This window comes from Microcaecilia unicolor, chromosome 14 (genome assembly GCF_901765095.1).
Source record: "Microcaecilia unicolor chromosome 14, aMicUni1.1, whole genome shotgun sequence".
NCBI lineage: Eukaryota > Metazoa > Chordata > Amphibia > Gymnophiona > Siphonopidae > Microcaecilia > Microcaecilia unicolor.
The window spans coordinates 32,134,743-32,153,845 of NC_044044.1; the positions used below are offsets into that span (position 1 = coordinate 32,134,743).

At 39.4% G+C, this 19,103-nt stretch overlaps 2 protein-coding genes across 2 annotated transcripts; both read right to left on the reverse strand.

The window, feature by feature from the left end:
* Positions 1-7,677: 7,677 nt before the first annotated feature.
* On the reverse strand, positions 7,678-8,628 carry LOC115457362 (olfactory receptor 1J4-like). Its single transcript, XM_030186779.1, has one exon. The coding sequence runs from the start codon at positions 8,626-8,628 to the stop codon at positions 7,678-7,680; it is 951 nt and encodes a 316-aa protein (XP_030042639.1).
* A 5,500-nt stretch (positions 8,629-14,128) lies between these two features.
* LOC115457363 (olfactory receptor 1009-like) lies at positions 14,129-15,079 on the reverse strand. Its single transcript, XM_030186780.1, has one exon. The coding sequence runs from the start codon at positions 15,077-15,079 to the stop codon at positions 14,129-14,131; it is 951 nt and encodes a 316-aa protein (XP_030042640.1).
* Positions 15,080-19,103: the final 4,024 nt, after the last annotated feature.

Here is a 19,103-nt window from a genome sequence, read left to right on the forward strand (position 1 = left end):
TATGGTAGTGTTGTATAGTTGTGGGGAGTGGGATTTGGGGGGGGTGGGGGGCTCAGCAAACAAGGTAAGGGAGCTATGCACCTGGGAGCAATTTGTGAAGTCCACTGCAGTGCACCCTAGGGTGCCCGGTTGGTGTCCTGGAATGTGAGGGGGACCAGTGCACTACGAATCCTGGCTCCTCCCATGATCAAATGGCTTGCATTTGGTCATTTCTGAGATGGGCGTCCTCGGTTTCCATTATCGCCGAAAACCAGGGACGACCATCTCTAAGGTCGACCTAAATGTTGAGATTTGGGCGTTCCCGACTGTATTATCAAAACGAAAGATGGACGCCCATCTTGTTTTGATAATACGGGTTTCCCACCCCTTCACAACTTGGGTGCCCCGTTCGATTATGCCCCTCCACGGCTGCAACATGTCTAAGTGTTAGGAACACCCTAATCCTACCTTCAAAATTGGTTTTAAAAATACCGATTTGGATGTTTTGAGAAGAAAAACGTCCAAATGGTGCTTTATGACACGTTTTGGACATTTTTCTCTTTTGAAAATGAGCCCCAAAGTTACCCTATGCATGTGTGCACATTTTTAATAATGTAAACATGTATCTTGCAAGTCAGCTGAAATGCTTCCCCTTGGAATGCCTACAAGCAGACTATGTTGAAGTACTTCTGTCATTGAACATTTCTGTTCAGCTCTTTATTAGCAATATACAAAAGTTTTGCATATGAAAAATCTTTTTTAAAATTAGCCCTGTCAAGAGTAATTTAATAAGAAAGCACCTACATCAAGCAGTAACATACACCCTTACTTAATCGGTATTTTCTTTATTAATGAACATATGTAGACACACACACGCTAATGTCTTCAGATAAAGTACCAAGCAGTGGAAAGGGTTAAATATTCACATCTTAGTATGGACTTTGCTGGTAGGCGGTACTTGGGGTGTTGGTCTGGGGAAGCAAAACGTTCACTGCCACTGGCTAATTATTTACCCCATTGATTTTAAATCTTTCCCTACTAAGAATCAGATTCCTACATGTAATGATCCAGTGTCTTAACTGCTTGTTCTCCATTGCATTACCTTCTTCAGGGCAGCTTTAATGTCTTTATTCCTTAGGCTATAAATGATGGGATTCAACATGGGGATCACAGTATTATATGACGCATCTAAGAGTTTATCAACTGAACTTAAACTCTTTGACATGGGTCTCGCATACACAAAAAATACTGACCCAGTGTACATAGTAACAATTATCAGGTGGGATGAGCAGGTGGAGAAGGCTTTGTGTCTCCCCTTCACCGATTGCATTTTCAAAATGGAATAAAAGATGTGGCTGTAGGAAGTCAGGATGAGGGCAAGAGACACCAAGGCCAAACCCACATCTAGGGTGTTCATCAGCAGTTTAAGGACAGAAGTATCACTGCACGAGATCATCAGAATTGCCTGGAAATCACAGAACAGATGGTTGATCATATTGTGCCCACAGAAAGAGAAATGAGAAATAGACAAACCATGTGGGAGGACATCCAAAAACCCACCAACCCAAGAAATGACAGATAGCAGGGCGCAGACCCTCTTGTTCATGATGATTGAGTAGCGTAAGGGGTTACAGATTGCCACGTAACGGTCATAGGCCATGGCAGTGAGCAGATAGAATTCCACCCCAGTGAAAGACATAAGTAGATAGAGCTGGGTCATGCACCCCAAGAAAGAAATGCCTTTGTTATTCATTAGGAAAATTGACAGCATTTTTGGGATAGTGCAGGAAGTTAAACACAAATCCAGGATGGCCAGATTGCTGAGGAAGAAGTACATGGGCGTGTGGAGGCGTGAATCAAAGCACATCAGTGTCAAAATAGTAAGATTTCCAATTAAGGTGACCAAGTAGATAAACAGAAACACAATGAAGAGCAGAATCTGAAGATCTGGGTAATCTGAAATCCCCAGAATGATAAACTCTGTGACCTGGGTTTGGTTTCTCCTCTGCAAGTCCCACGTACTCATGGTTTACTAAAGAAGAAAGAAAAGACACAACAAATACAAATCAGAAAACTAATAACAGAAAACTAGAGCAAGGAAAGAGAATATCAGAAGATCAATGAGGCATCAATTAATGCTTCAACAAAATACCTTTTAAAATTTGCCCTGGGTGTCAATGTTCCTGCTAAGCAGATTCAAGATGACTGGGAGTCCTCATCTGATGTTCCTGTTGGATGGCAGTGGTGCTATGATATCTCACTTTTATTAATAAACAGCAGTCTGGATGAAGTTGTAACAGGACATGATAAAGGTTTTTTTATTCAATCACCCTAATCTTCCATCTCTAATTTTACAGCCGTGCGTTCATCTGACCAAGAACTTCCATGAAGAGATGTCAGGTCTACAATAGAATATTTCATAGCTGTTATACACGAGTCTCTAAAAATGAAACAGTTTCTCTTAATTGGGCTTAACAGTCCTTTTCTCTGTTTTCCAATTCCATTTCTGGTAAGATTTGAAAGGAATATATAAGAAATCTGAAGGAAGGGAGAAGGAGGGTGAGGATGTGGAAACAGCAGACTGAACAGTGAGACTGAACAATATTTATTTACCCTAGAAAGTAGCCTGACTTGGAAAGGATGGAAGGACCCCAACTGAGGTCTTCTGATTCCCCCCAAGAGAACACCAGAAGCCTAATTCAGAGATTAGCTCTTCAAGACACATATACAACTCACTAATCTAATGAAAGAAGAAAATATGCAAAACCACCAGAAGGACAAAGTTAATGAAATATCATGGTGAAAAAATTAATAAATAACTAATATCTTTTCCAAGGGCAGGATGAATAGTCTAAAAAAATCATGTTGTCAACAAAAGAACGAAAGAACAGCCTAAGCTCATAGAGTGTCCTATTGTTGGTTTATTACCCCTAAGGTTGATGTCATGTACCTTTATTTTTCAAGCTCAAGAACTTGACCTGTTTTCTTTGTACTTAATCTTGTTATCAATACATTGATGCACAACCCAAGGATAGGAAAGGACAGTGTCAAAATAGGAAACCTACCTACTCAGTCTTGTAGTTCAGGGCCAAGTGGTAAATTCAATCAAAATCAGCAAACAGTAGTTTTCAGAAGTCATCTAATATTGGAGTGAGTCTTGATATTGTAGTGGAGAAGCCTGGGTATTATTACCTTATCAGAGCAGTTTCCGATGAAGAATTGGTTGCAAGGTCCTTGTCTTTTGAATGCTCTTACCTCTTCCATGTCTTAGAAAAACACAAAGTAGACTCCCAGCTTACATTACTCCAGCAAAACCTCCGTTTTTGAAAGTGTTTTCAAGCAATAACTTCAGCTGTGCAGCGACTTTCTTAACCTCAGTTATAAAAAGTTCTATTTCATGATTTTACTTCTCAAAAACCTAGAAAAATGTTTTTGAAGTTCATGAATATCATCCTCTTATGGATAATTTATTTCTCTGGAAAAATGGGTGATTTTCTTTTTTTTAATTCTGTAAATGAAAAGCATGAGATTGATTTTCAGATTTCCTGGGCAAGAATTAGTTTTTTTTTTTCTTTTTCACAGAGGCAGCTCCAAAGCAAAGTGTGTCAAGAATAACAGTTTACTTATGTACACACTGCATTCTCTTAGGTATGAAGCTAAAGCTCCTTTGTGAAATACCCCTGAGACTGAGTCCTACAGATGCACAGATGAAGGATCAGAGTTTTCAAAACCTTTTGGGACCAGTTTCTGAAGGTGATGAAAGAGCACTGCACAGTCACTAACCCTGGAATAACCTCCCTCTGGACCTTCCTACTGAAATATCCTTCAAACACGTTAAGTCTGCTATTAAAACTTGGCTTTTTCACCAAGCCTTTTATTCCACACGGGTCATTGCTTGTTACAATTGTACTTTCCATCTTTTCTCCCCTCCTTCCCTCCTCTTTTCTTCAGGGGTGATGGTTCTGCATTTTCCTATGTTAAATGTGTTTTTTAGTTTGTAAACCATCATGTTTTGCCAGCTAGATTAGGTGGTGTGGAAAATTTTGAATAAACTATAAATTATAACGTGCGGATTATCACGTGCAAGTAGACAAAATATCTCAAATACCTTTAACACTCCAGAAGTGGAGGAGTAGTCTAATGGTTAGTGCAGCGGGTTCTATTCCCATGCAGCTCCTTGTGACCATGGCAAGTCACTTAACCCTTGTTTGCCCCAGGTACAAAAAACTTAGATTGCGAGTCCTCTAGGGACAGAGAAAGTACCTGCCTATAATGTGTACAGCGCTGCAGAAATGATGGAAATCTTGGAATACACTACCGCGCAACCTAAGAATGATTAACGAACAAGCCTCCTTCCGTAAACTACTGAAGACTCACCTGTTTGAACAAACCTACGGAAAGAGCCAAAACACATAGAGACCACACTCACTGTTCACCAATGCAATGCACATCCACTTCCTATCCCTCATCCCGTTATCCAGTCAATCATATATTTATTCACAGAACTATATACACCAAATATACACAAAATGAATGTTTTTTTCCCATTGTCTCTTTCCAATGTTTCTAAGTTGATGTCCCATTGTTATATTCCCAATGATATTCGAATGTCTCGCACAACCCTGTTCAATGTAATCCATAACCTAGTTGTAACCAATGTATTTCTATTATTCATATCTTATTGTAAGCCACACTGAGCCCGCAAATAGGTGGGAAAATGTGGGATACAAATGCAATAAATAAATAAATAAATAAATAAATTAGTAGTAGTAACACTTTTCTGAGGTAGCTTTTTGTGCGCACCAAGGACATGTTAAGGACGGGATTCTATCTATCGCGCCTGACAAATCAGTGTGGAAACAAATTCACCCAAGCATATTCTATAAACTGTAACTAAAGTTAGGCGTAGCTTATAGAATACACTTGGGCAGATTATAGAATACACCCAGCGATTACCCGCGTGATTAAATTTAGTCGCAGGCATTTATCCGAAGTAAAACATGATGTGAAAGCTTACGTCTTAATTAGGCATGAAATGGGTGTACTCTAGAATAACGTGCATAAGTTTAAGTAAGGCCCATGACCTGCCCATACCACACCCATGGTCACACCTCCTTTTCTATAATGCGCATTACAATTTACATGCACCACGTTACAGAATACGCTGAATCAGTATGCATAAATTCTAATTACTGTCTATTAATATTGATAATTGCTTGTTAGCTATCAGTTATCGGAGTTGATTGGCCTGCTAACCAATTAGGTTATGTGCATTATTGTAGAATATGCCTCGATTTCTGAGTAGAAATCAGGGCGCGATATGTAGAATCCTTGGGTAATGGCTTAACGGCCTTTAATAAAAAAGCCTCTATAAACGTATGATTTTATCATTGGGCCCCTACAAATATGTCCAGGCAGGCACTTATTTTAAGAACATAAGATTTTCCATCCTGGGTCAAACCAAAAGTACCTGCGGCCTGTATCCAGTTTTTATCAGTGTCACAAGCCTCCCTTAATAATGGTTTATGAATCTTTCCTTCCAGGAACTTGCCAAAACCTTTTTAAACCCTGTTACGTTAACTTGAGCCTTAATACACATTGAGGGCTAAAATCCAGAGGTGAGTGAAAGTATATTTCCCCCCAGTTTGCTTAAATGGACTACTTGGTAACTTCATGTGTCTCTCTTGTACTTTCTACTTTGCATTCACTCATTCCACTCCACTCAGGATTTATAGACCTTTATCAAATCTTCCCTCAGCCTTCCCTTGTCCAAACTGAAAAGCCCTAACCATTTTAGCCTTCAGCAATGGTCTTATTCTCCAACTACTGTAGGTGTCACTAAAGAGTAATGGCTGAGATTCCCCCTCCCCCCTTTGGTTGTCCAGAGGTCGGCACCTTCACCTTTGTATGTATGATTCTGAGTTCTGATTGCTGCAGGTACGTAGGTGCTGAGTAGGGTTGGTCAAGACGTTCCCTACAAAGAGGCAGGGAACTCTCCCACTGCTGTTTTCTACATCACAAACCACCCCAAACTAAGAATTGTTAACAAGAAAATGCCTAATTAATTATTTGTAATTCTCTTGAGTTTATGTTCCATTGTATTAAGTAGAAATAGAGACAGATGATAGATAAAATGGGTCTGTTTGAAAAGCTGATACTATATTGACATCCCTCACACGGATACATTTTGCTGTTTTCAAAGCAGAGTAATGTAAATATTCTGTATTTAATTTTGTGGTCAATGGAGAGTAAGATTATGTTCCTCTAAATCTATCAGTAGAAGGTTGACCTGCAATGGGTTAACCTCGCTATTTTCTACTGGTCTGGTTGTGCTTTGATTTGAATATAGAATCAGGAACAGCAGAAGCACCAACAACAGTAACTTCAGTCAGGGGAGGGTGAATTGCTTTAACCATCTTCTGAAGTCATAAAAGTAACATCACAGGTTGTAAGGGTTGATTCCTACTGAGGTAGATCTACGATGCAACTGTTCATGCTTGCAGCTCCTGCTAAACCCATACCTTTTTCTACCAGAACATTATCCTCACCAACACATTGCAAAGCACAAAGAGATAAAAGAATCACAGTTTGTCTCACATCACATTTTAATACTGAAAATAATCAAAAATAGAGTGCAAGAACTTTCTAGGGAGCTACAGCTTAATGAAGTCAGCTAGAATTACAGGAGACCCAGGGCATTCCCAAAAATTAGAGCTCATCGAAGTCAGTAAGAAATGTCGGAGACGTACAGTGGAGAGGTGGAGATTAACAAGAACGGAGAACAATATTTTGAATTTCAGAGAACATTTCAAAGCAATCCTACAAAGGCTTCCTTTTGTTAATTATTGAGGTGATTTTAATTCACATTCTGGACGATACTGAAAATGACATAACCGGACAGAAATCGCCACTGACCAGTTAAATTGCTTGTTCAGCTCTATCTGCTAATTTTCAGTGGCATTTAACCGACTATCTCTCCTGAAAATGAGCAGTTTGCGCTTAAGTGAAAACCAACTATTTTGGGGCCGAGTCAGGGCAGAGTCAGCATTGGCCACTTAAGCAACTGGGACAACTGCATAAATGGGATCACTTAAAACACAGCCCACTTAAGTGCTGAACATTGAATATCCAGTTTACACAGAGCCAGTTAAGTAAATTTTCAACTCTTTAGTGTCAATGTCAAAGCTCTGGCATGACCAAGCATTGAAGATCTGGAGATACCATTGGCGGTGGTCAGCAAAACTCTCACCACCACTGGTTGAATATTGACCCTAATGATTTTAAATCCTTCCCTACTAAGTATCACATTCCTACATGTAATGATCCAGGGCCCCTTTTACCAAGCTGCGAGAAAAGGGGGCCTGTGCTGGCATCGGTACATGTTTTTGACACATGCCGAGACCCCCTTTTTCTGCAGCTGGTAAAAGGTAGGTCTTTTTTTTTTAAGAAATTGCCACCTGGCCAGTTTGGGGAGGGGGAAGCCCTTACCTTCATCCATTGAGGTGATGGTAAGGGCTCCACCATTAACCCAGCACTACCTGATTACCACTGGGTACACAGTGGTGCTACAAAAATAAATATATGATGACGGTGGGAAGTACCGTTGGGTGATGCAGTAGCCCAGCAGTACTTCTGTTTTAGTGAGCAGTAAGCCCGCATTGGGCTTACTGTCCAATTGTAAAAGGGGCACCCAATGTCTTAAGTGTTTGTTCTCCCTTTCATTACCTTCTTCAGGGCAGCTTTAATGTCTTTATTCCTTAGGCTGTAAATGATTGGGTTAAACATGGGGATCACAGTATTATATGATGCATCTAAGAGTTTATCAACTGAAGTTACGTTCTTTGACATGGGTCTCACATACACAAAAAACACTGTCCCAAAGTACATACTAACAACGGTCAGGTGGGATGAGCAGGTGGAGAAGGCCTTGTACCTCCCCTTCACCGACTGCATTTTCAATATGGAAGAAATGATGTGGCTGTAGGAAGTCAGGAGGAGGACAAGGGCCACCAAGGCCAAGCACACATCTATGGTTTTTATCAGCAGTTTAATGACAGATGTATCACTGCACGAGAGCTTCAGAATTGTCTGGAAATCACAGAACAGATGGTTGATCATATTGTGGCCACAGAAAGAGAAATGAGAAATATACAAACCATGTGGTAGGACATCCAAAAACCCAACAACCCAAGAAATGAAAGACAGCAGGGCACAGACCCTCTTGTTCATGATGACTGAGTAGCGTAAGGGGTTACAGATGGCCACGTAACGGTCATAGGCCATGGCAGTGAGCAGATAGAAATCCATACCGGTGAAGGACATAAGTAGATAGAGCTGGGTCATGCACCCCCAGAAAGAAATGCTTTGGTTACTCATTAGGAAAATTGACAGCATTTTTGGGATAGTGCAGGAAGTTAAACACAAATCCAGGATGGCCAGATTGCAGAGGAAGAAGTACATGGGCGTGTGGAGGCGTGAATCAAAGCACATCAGTGTCAAAATAGTAAGATTTCCAATTAAGGTGACCAGGTAGATAAACAGAAACACAATGAAGAGCACAATCTGAAGGTCTGGGTAATCTGAGATCCCCAGAATGATAAACTCTGTGACCTGGGTTTGGTTTCTCCTCTGCAAGTCCCACGTACTCATGGTTTACTAAAGAAGAAAGAAAAGACAGAACAAATACAAATCAGAAAACAAATAACAGAAACCTAGAGCAAGGAAAGAGAATATCAGAAGATCAATGAGGCATCAATTAATGCTTCAACAAAATACCTTTTAAAATTTGCCCTGGGTGTCAATGTTCCTGCTAAGTAGATTCAAGATGACTGGGAGTCCTCATCTGATGTTCCTGTTGGATGGCAGTGGTGCTAGGATATCTCACTTTTATTAATAAACAGCAGTCTGGATGAAGTTGTAACAGGACATGATAAAGGTTTTTTTATTCAATCACCCTAATCTTCCATCTCTAATTTTACAGCCGTGCGTTCTTCTGACCAATTAGCCAAGTACTTCCATGAAGAGATGTCAGATCTACAATAGAATATTTCATAGCCTTTATAGCTGAGTCTCTAAAAATGAAACAGTTTCTCTTAATTGGGCTTAACAGTCCTTTTCTCTGTTTTCCAATTCCATTTCTTGTAAGATTTGAAAGGAATATATAAGAAATCTGAAGGAAGAGAGAAGGAGGGTGAGGATGTGGAAACAGCAGACTCAACAATATTTATTTACCCTAGAAAGTAGCCTGACTTGGAAAGGATGAAAGGACCCCCAATGTGGTCTACTGATTCCCCCCAAGAGAACACCAGAAGCCTAATTCATAAGGATGGCTTGTCTTATACAGATTAGCACTTCAAGACACATATACAACTCATTAATCTAATCAAAGAAGAAAATATGCAAAACCATCAGAAGGACAAAGTTAATGGAAAAGATATTAGTTATGAATTTTTTCACCATGATATTTCAAGGGCAGGATGAATAGTCTAAAAAAAATCATGTTGTCAACAAAAGAACGAAAGAACAGATTAACCTCATAGGGTGTCTTATTGTTTGTTTATTACCCCTAAGGTTGATGTGCTTCTAATTTTCAAGCCCAAGAACTTGACCTGTTTTCTTTGTACTTATTCTTGTTATCAATACATTGATGCACAACCCCAGGATAGGAAAGGACAGTGTCAGTCTAGTAGTTCAGGGCCAAGTGGTAAATTCAATCAAAATCAGCAAACAGTAGTTTTCAGAAGTCCTCTAATATTGGAGTGAGTCTTGATATCGTAGTGGAGAAGCCTGGGTATAATTACCTTATCAGAGCAGTTTCCGATGAAGAATCAGTTGCAAGGTCCTAGTCTTTGAATGCTCTTACCTCTTCCGTGTCTTAGAAAAACACAAAGTAGACTCCCAGCTTACATTACTCCAGCAAAACCTCCGTTTTTGGAAAGTGTTCTTCACCAATAAATAACTCCAGCTGTGCAGTGACTTTCTGAACCTCAGTTATAAAAAGTTCTATTTCATGATTTTGCTTCTCGAAAACCTAGAAAAAAATAAGAGGATGATATTAATGAACTTCAAAAACATAGATAATTTCTTTCTCTGGAAAAATGACTGATTTTTTTGTTAATTCTGTAAATAAAAAGCATGAGATTGCTTTGGAGCTGCCTCTGTGAAAAAGAAAAGAAAATAACCGATCTTTAGATTTCCTTGGCAAGAATTAAAGTGTGACAAGAATATTGGTTTACTTATGTACACACACTGCATTCTCTTAGGTATGAAGCCAAAGCACTTTTGATCCTTCATCTGTGCATCTGTAGGACTCAGTCTTGGGGGTATTTAACAGAGTTTTCAAAACCTTTTGGGACCAGTTCTGAAGGTGATGAAAGAGCACTGCGTAGTCACTAACCCTGGAATAACCTCCCTCTGGACCTTCCTACTGAAATATCTTTCAAACATGTTAAGTCTGCTATTAAAACTTGGCTTTTTCACCAAGCCTTTTATTCCACTTGGGTCATTGCTCGTTACAATTGCACTTTCCATCTTTTTTCCCCTCCCGCCCTCCTCTTTTCTTCGGGTTGATTGTTCTGCGTTTTCCTATGTTAAATGTGTAGTTCTTTTCATTTTCTGCTTTGTGTTTTTTAGTTTGTAAACCGTCATGTTTTGCCAGCTAGGTTAGGTGGTGTGGAAAATTTTGAATAAACTATAAATTATAATGTGCGGGTTATCACGTGCAAGTAGACAAAATATCTCAAAAACCTTTAACACTCCAGAAGTGGAGGAGTAGTCTAGTGGTTAGTGCAGCGGCTTCGATGCCCAAGGTCATAAGGAGATGCATGGGAAAGTGACTTAACCCTCCATTGCCCAGGTACAAAAAACTTAGATTGTGAGCCCTCTAGGGACAGAGAAAGTACCTGTATATAATGTGTACATAGTGCTATAGAAATGATTAGTAGTAGTAACACTTTTCTGAGGTAGCTTTTTGTGCGCACCAAGGACATGTTAAGGACGGGATTCTATCTATCGCGCCTGACAAATCAGTGTGGAAAAAAAATTTACCCAAGCATATTCTATAAACCGTAACTAAAGTTAGGCGTAGCTTATAGAATACACTTAGGCAGGTTATAGAATTCACCCAGCGATTGCCCATGTGATTAAATTTAGTCGCAGGCATTTACGCCAAGTAAAACATGATGTAAAAGCCTACGCCTAAATTAGTCACGGACCGGGTATATTCTATAGCAATGCGCATAGTTTTAAGTAACGCCCACAGCCTGCCCATACCACACCCTTGGTCAAGCCGCCTTTTATTTATTTATTTATATTTATTTGTTGCATTTGTATCCCACATTTTCCCACATCTTTGCAGACTCAATTTGGCTTTCAAATACATCATGAGTAGTGGCAACATTTATGAAAGTATACATTTAGTTTACAGGAGGGTCTTGATAACATGATAATGAAAAGACATACTAGTAACGTAACAAGCATTTATCGCAAGGCAGTTCTGAATATTTGTATAAGAGTTCACATCTGTTGGTCTTTATGGTATGCCTTGTTGAAAAGATGAGTCTTCAGGAGTTTGCGGAAGTTAGTTAGCTCATAACTACAATGCGCATTACAATTTACATGCACCACGTTACAGAATACGCTGAATCAGTTGTATGCATAAATTCTAATTGCTGTCAATTAATATTGATAATCGCTTGTTAGCTATCAGTTATTAATTGGTGTGCTAACCAATTAGGTTATGTGCATTATTTTAGAAAATGCCTCGATTTCTGAGCAGAAATCATGGCGCGATGTATAGAATCCTTGGGTAATCCCTATAAATGTATGATTTTATCACTGGGCCCCTACAAATATGTCCAGGCAGGCACTTATTTTAAGAACATAAGATTTTCCATCCTGGGTCAAACCAAAAGTACCTGCGGCCTGTATCCGGTTTTTATCAGTGTCACAAGCCTCCCTTAATAATGGTTTATGTACTTTTCCGTCCAGGAACTTGCCAAAACCTTTTTAAACCCTGTTACGTTAACTTATATTACATCTTCTAGCAATGAATTTCAGAGCCTTAATACACATTGAGGGATAAAATCCAGAGGTTTGCTTAATTGGACTACTTGGTAACTTCAGGCGTCTGTCCTGTACTTTCTACTTTGCATTTACTCATTCCACTCCACTCAGGATTTTATAGACCTTTATCAAATGTTCCCTCAGCCTTCCCTTGTCCAAACTGAAAAGACCTAACCTTTTTAGCCTTCAGCAATGGTCTTATTCTCCAACTACTGTAGGTGTCACTAAAGAGTAATGGCTGAGATTCCCCCTCCCCCCTTTGGTTGTCCAGAGGTCGACACCTTAACCTTTGTATGTATGATTCTGAGTTCTGATTGCTGCAGGTAGGTGCTGAGTAGGGTTGGTCAAGACGTTCCCTACAAAGAGGCAGGGAACTCTCCCACTGCTGTTTTCTACATCACAAACCACCCCAAACTAAGAATTGTTAACAAGAAAATGCCTAATTAATTATTTGTAATTCTCTTGAGTTTATGTTCCATTGTATTAAGTAGAAATAGAGACAGATGATAGATAAAATGGGTCTGTTTGAAAAGTTGATACTATATTGACATCCCTCACACGGATACATTTTGCTGTTTTCAAAGCAGAGTAATGTAAATATTCTGTATTTAATTTTGTGGTCGATGGAGAGTAAGATTATGTTCCTCTAAATCTACCAGTAGAAGGTTGACCTGCAATGGGTTAACCTCACTATCGTCTACTGGTCTGGTTATGCTTTGATTTGAACATACAACCTGTGATGTTACTTTTATGACTTCTGAAGATGGTTAAAGGAATTCACCCTCCCCTGACTGAAGTTACTGCAGTTGGTGCTTCTGCTGTTCCTGATTCTAAGGGTTGATTCCTACTGAGGTAGATCTGTGATTCAACTCTTCATGCTTGCAGTTCCTGCTAAACCCATACCTTTCTCTACCAGAACATTATCCTCACCAACACATTGCAAAGCACAAAGAGATAAAAGAATCACAGTTTGTCTCACATCACATTTTAATACTGAAAGTCATCAAAAATAGAGTGCAAGAACTTTCTAGAGAGCCACAGCTTAATGAAGTCAGCTAGAATTATAGGAGACCCAGGATGTTCCCAAAAATTAGAGCTCATTGAAGTCAGTAAGAAATGTCGGTGACGTACAGTGGAGAGGTGGAGATTGTAGGATTGCTCTGAAATGTTCTCTGAAATTCAAAATATTGTTCTCCATTCCTGTCAAAGGCTTCCTTTTATTAATTATTGAGGTGATTTTATTTTACATTCTGAACGATACTCAAAATGACATAACCAGGCAGAAATCACCACTGACCAGTTAAATTGCTTGTTCAGCTCTATCTGCTAATTTTCATTGGCATTTAACCGACTCTCTCTCTCCTGAAAATGAGCAGTTTGCGCTTAAGTGAAAACCTACTATTTTGGGGGCGATTTAGGGCAGAGTCAGCATTGACCACTTTAGTGTCAATGTTCAGCACTTAAGTGACCATGGGCTGTGTTTTAAGCGATCCCATTTATGCAGTTGTCCCGGTTGCTTAAGTGCTGAAAATTGACATAACTGGCTCTGTGTAAACTGGATATTCGATGCCAAAGCTCTGGAATGACCAAGCATTGAAGATCTGGAGATACCATTGGTGGTGGTCAGCAAAATTCTCACCACCACTGGTTGAATATTGACCCCACTGATTTTAAATCTTTCACTACTAAGCATCACATTCCTTCATGTAATGATCCAGGGCCCCTTTTACCAAGCTACAAGAAAAGGGGGCCTGCGTTGGCATCGGTACATGTTTTTGACACATGCCGAGACCCCCTTTTTCTGCAGCTGGTAAAAGGTAGGTCTTTTTTATTTTAATTGCCACCTGGCCATTTTGGGGAGGGGGAAAGCCCTTACCTTCATCCATTGAGGTGACGGTAAGGGCTCCACCATTAACCCAGCACTACCTGATTACCGCTGGGTACACACTGGTACTACAAAAATAAATATATGATGATGGTGAGAAGTACTGTTGGGTGATGCAGTAGCCCACCGGTACTTCCGTTTTAGTGAGCGGTAAGCTCGCATTGGGCTTGCTGCCCCATTGTAAAAGGGGCACCCAATGTCTTAACTGCTTGTTCTCCTTTTCATTAATTTCTTCAGGGCAGCTTTAATGTCTTTATTCCTTAGACTGTAAATGATTGGGTTAAACATGGGGATCACAGTATTATATGATGCATCTAAGAGTTTATCAACTGAAGTTATGTTCTTTGACATGGGTCTCACATACACAAAAAATGCTGTTCCAAAGTACATACTAACAACGGTCAGGTGGGATGAGCAGGTGGAGAAGGCCTTGTACCTCCCCTTCACCGACTGCATTTTCAATATGGAATAAAAGATGTGGCTGTAGGATGTCAGCATGAGGACAAGGGACAGCAAGGCCAAAGACACATCTAGGGTGTTCATCAACAGTTTAAGGAGAGAAGTATCACTGCACGATAGCTTCAGAATTGTCTGGAAATCACAGAACAGATGGTTGATCATATTGTGCCCACAGAAAGAGAAATGAGAAATATACAAACCATGTGGTAGGACATCCAAAAACCCAACAGCCCAAGAAATGAAAGACAGCAGGGCACAGACCCTCTTGTTCATGATGACTGAGTAGCGTAAAGGGTTACAGATGGCCACGTAACGGTCATAGGCCATGGCAGTGAGCAGATAGAATTCCATACCGGTGAAGGACATAAGCAGATAGAGTTGGGTCATGCACCCCCGGAAAGAAATGCTTTGGTTATTCATTAGGAAAATTGACAGCATTTTTGGGATAGTGCAGGAAGTTAAACAGACATCTAAGATGGCCAGATTGCAGAGGAAGAAGTACATGGGTGTGTGGAGGCGGGAATCAATGCACAATAGTGTCAACATAATGAAATTTCCCATTACGGTGACCAGGTAGAAACACAGAAACACCATGAAGAGAAGAATCTGAAGGTTTGGATAATCCGAGAACCCAAGGATGATAAACTCTGTGATCTGGGTTTGGTTTCCTCTCTGTAGGTCCCATGTACTCATGTTTTTACTGAAGAAGGAAGAAAAGAGACAAACTAAGGAAAGAGAACATCACTAGATTGACGAGACACCCATTAATGCTTCAACAAGATACTGGGTAGTTAGCTTATCTTTTAATGTTACAGTTAAGGCAGCTGTAATTAGATTATTATCATCATTACTGCTAAGAACATGAATTAGTCTAATATTAGTAGTAATTAGTACAATGGTTGTTACTTAATCTTCTTTCTATCCACATGTCAATGTTCCTGCTAAGCAGCTTCAAGATGACTGGGAGACCTTATCCAGTGTTCCTGCTGGATGGCAGTGGTGCTACAATAGCTCACTTGTATTAATAAACAGCAGTCTGAATTAAAAAAAAACCTTTATCATGTCCTGTTACAACTTCATCCAATCACCCTAATCTTCCATCTCTAATTTTACAGCCGTGCATTCTTCTGAACAATTAGCCAAGTCCTTTCATGAAGAGATATCAGATCTACAATAGAATATTTCACAGCCTTTATACCCGAGTCTCTAAAAATGAACTTGTTTCTCTTAATTGGGCTTAACAATCCTTTTGTCTGTTTACCATTTCCATTTCTTGTAAGATTTGAAAGTAATATATAAGAAATCTGAAGGAAGGGAGAAGGAGGGTGAGGATGTGGAAACAGCAGACTGAACAGTGAGACTGAACAATATTTATTTACACTAGAAAGTAGCCTGACTTGGAAAGGATGGAAGGACCCTCACTGAGGTATTCTGATGCCCCCCAAGAGAACACCAGAAGCCTAATTCAGAAGTTTGGCTTGTCTTATCCAGATTAGCTCTTCAAGACACACATATACAACTCACTAATCTAATCAAAGAAGAAAATATGGAAAACCATCAGAAGGACAAAGTTAATTAAATATCATGGTGAAAAAATTAATAAATATCTTTTCCAAGGGCAGGATGAATAGTCTAAAAAATCATGTTGTCAACCAAAGAACGAAAGAACAGCCTAACCTCATAGAGTGTCCTATTGTTGGTTTATTACCCCTAAGGTTGATGTGATGTGCCTCAATTTTTCATGCCCAAGAACGTGACCTGTTTTCTTTGTACTTATTCTTGTTTTCAATACATTGACACTGTCCTTTCCTTTCTTGGGGTTGTACATCAGACTAACAAACTTGCCTACTTGGTCTAGTAGTTGAGGGCCACAGAAGACTTTCCCTTGTTTTGTTTGTTGTTTCCAACAAGGAAACCCAAGAGCTCTGAACAGGACAGTAAGTCTGTTTAATGTAAATACTTTTAAACTTACATTGTCTCATTCAGTGGTTTATTCAATCAAAATCAGCAAACAGTAGTTTTCAGAAGTCCTCTAATATTGGAGTGAGTCCTGATATTGTAGTGGAGAAGCCTGGGTATTATTACCTTATCAGAGCAGTTTCAGATGAGTAATCGGTTGCAAGGTCCTTGTCTTTTGAATGCTCCTACCTCTTCCGTGTCTTAGAAAAACACAAAGTAGACTCCCAGCTTACATTACTCCAGCAAAACCTCCGTTTTTTAAACAGTGTTTTCAAGCAATAACTCCAGCTGTGCAGTGACTTTCTGAACCTCAGTTATAAAAAGTTCTATTTCATGATTTTACTTCTCGAAAACCTAGAAAAAAAAATAAGAGGATGATATTAATGAACTTCATAGATTCTTGAACAGGAAATCCAAAAATCAGTCATTTTTCCAGAGAAAGAAATTATCTCAGTGTGACAAGAATAACAGTTTACTTACGTGCACAGACTCGCTTCATACATCAGAGAATGCAAAGCACTTTTGATCCTTCATCTGTGCATCTGTAGGACTCAGTCTTGCGGGTATTTAACAGAGTTTTCAAAACCTTTTGGGACCAGTTTCTGAAGGTGATGAAAGAGCACTGCACAGTCACTAACCCTGGAATAACCTCCCTCTGGACATTCCTACTGAAGTGTTAAGTCTGCTATTAAAACTTGGCTTTTTCACCAAGCCTTTTATCCCACATGGGTCATTGCTCGTTACAATTGCACTTTCCATCTTTTCTCCCCTCCCGCCCTCCTCTTTTCTTCTAGGATGACTGCGTAGTTCTTTTCATTTTATGCTTTGTGTTTTTTAGAGTGTAGTTAGGTAAGGTGGTGTAGAAAATTTTGAATAAACTATAAATTATAATGTGCGGGTTATCATGTCCAAATAGACAAAATACCTCAAAAACCTTTAATGTTTTTCTGTGATGGCCTGTTTGCGTGTGCCAACCATTTTATTTATTTATTTATTTATTAGGATTTATTTACTGCCTTTTTGAAGGAATTCACTCAAAGCGGTGTACAGTAAGAATAGATCAAACACGAGCAGTAAAAATATTCGAACAACAATACAAAGTATGGCATGGTATACTACTACTACTACTATTTAGTATTTTTATAGCACTACAAAGCGTACGCAGCGCTGCACAAACATAGAAGAAAGACAGTCTACTTGCAAACATGTGTCAAGGACTAGATTCTATATATCGTACCTGACAAATCAGTGTGGAAAAAAATTTGCCTAGGCATTTTCTATAAACTGTGCCTAAAGTTAGGCGTAGCTTATAGAATACACTTAGGCAGGTTATAGAATTCACCCAGCGATTGCCCGTGTGATTCAATTAAGTCGCAGGCATTTATCCGAAGTAAAACATGATGTGAAAGCCTACGTCTTAATTAGGCATGAAATGGGTGTACTCTAGAATAACGTGCATAAGTTTAAGTAAGGCCCATGACCTGCCCATACCACACCCATGGTCACGCCTCCTTTTCTACAATGCGCATTACAATTTACATGCACCACGTTACAGAATACGCTGAATCAGTTGTATGCATAAATTCTAATTACTGTCTATTAATATTGATAATTGCTTGTTAGCTATCAGTTATCGGAGTTGATTGGCCTGCTAACCAATTAGGTTATGTGCATTATTGTAGAATATGCCTCGATTTCTGAGTAGAAATCATGGCGCGATATGTAGAATCCTTGGATAATGGCTTAACGGCCTTTAATAAAAAAGCCTCTATAAATGTATGATTTTATCATTGGGCCCCTACAAATATGTCCACTTATTTTAAGAACATAAGATTTTCCATCCTGGGTCAAACCAAAAGTACCTGCGGCCTGTATCCAGTTTTTATCAGTGTCACAAGCCTCCCTTAATAATGGTTTATGAATCTTTCCTTCCAGGAACTTGCCAAAACCTTTTTAAACCCTGTTACGTTAACTTGAGCTTTAATACACATTGAGGGCTAAAATCCAGAGATGAGTAAATGTATATTTCCCCCAGTTTGCTTAAATGGACTACTTGGTAACTTCATGCGTCTCTCCTGTACTTTCTACTTTGCATTTACTCATTCCACTCCTACAGTAGTTGGAGAATAAGACCATTGCTGAAGGCTAAAAAGGTTAGGGCTCTTCAGTTTGGACAAGGGAAGGCTGAGGGAAGATTTGATGCAAGTCTATAAAATCCTGAGTGGTGTCACTAAAGAGTAATGGCTGAGATTCCCCCTCCCCCCTTTGGTTGTCCAGAGGTCGACACCTTAACCTTTGTATGTATAATTCTGAGTTCTGATTGCTGCAGGTAGGTGATGAGTAGGGTTGGTCAAGACGTTCCTTACAAAGAGGCTGGGAACTCTCCCACAGCTGTTTTCAACACCATAAACCACCCCAAACTAAGAATTAGGCACCTTCATATACTAATTAATTAGGCATTTTCTTATTAACAATTAATTATTTGTAATTCTCTTGAGTTTATGTTCCATTGTATTAAGTAGAAATAGGGGCTGATGATAGATAAAATGCGTCTGTTTGTTTCAGCTGATACTATATTGACATCCCTCACACGGATACATTTTGCTGTTTTCAAAGCAGAGTAATGTAAATATTCTGTATTTAATTTTGTGGTCGATGGAGAGTAAGATTATGTTCCTCTAAATCTATCAGTAGAAGGTTGACCGGCAATGGGTTAACCTCACTATCTTCTACTGGTCTGGTTGTGCTTTGATTTGAA

Excerpts from the sequence above, each read along its gene's own strand:
- LOC115457362 (XM_030186779.1), bottom strand. The coding sequence starts at position 8,628 with ATGAGTACGTGGGACTTGCAGAGGAGAAACCAAACCCAGGTCACAGAG.
- LOC115457363 (XM_030186780.1), bottom strand. The coding sequence starts at position 15,079 with ATGAGTACATGGGACCTACAGAGAGGAAACCAAACCCAGATCACAGAG.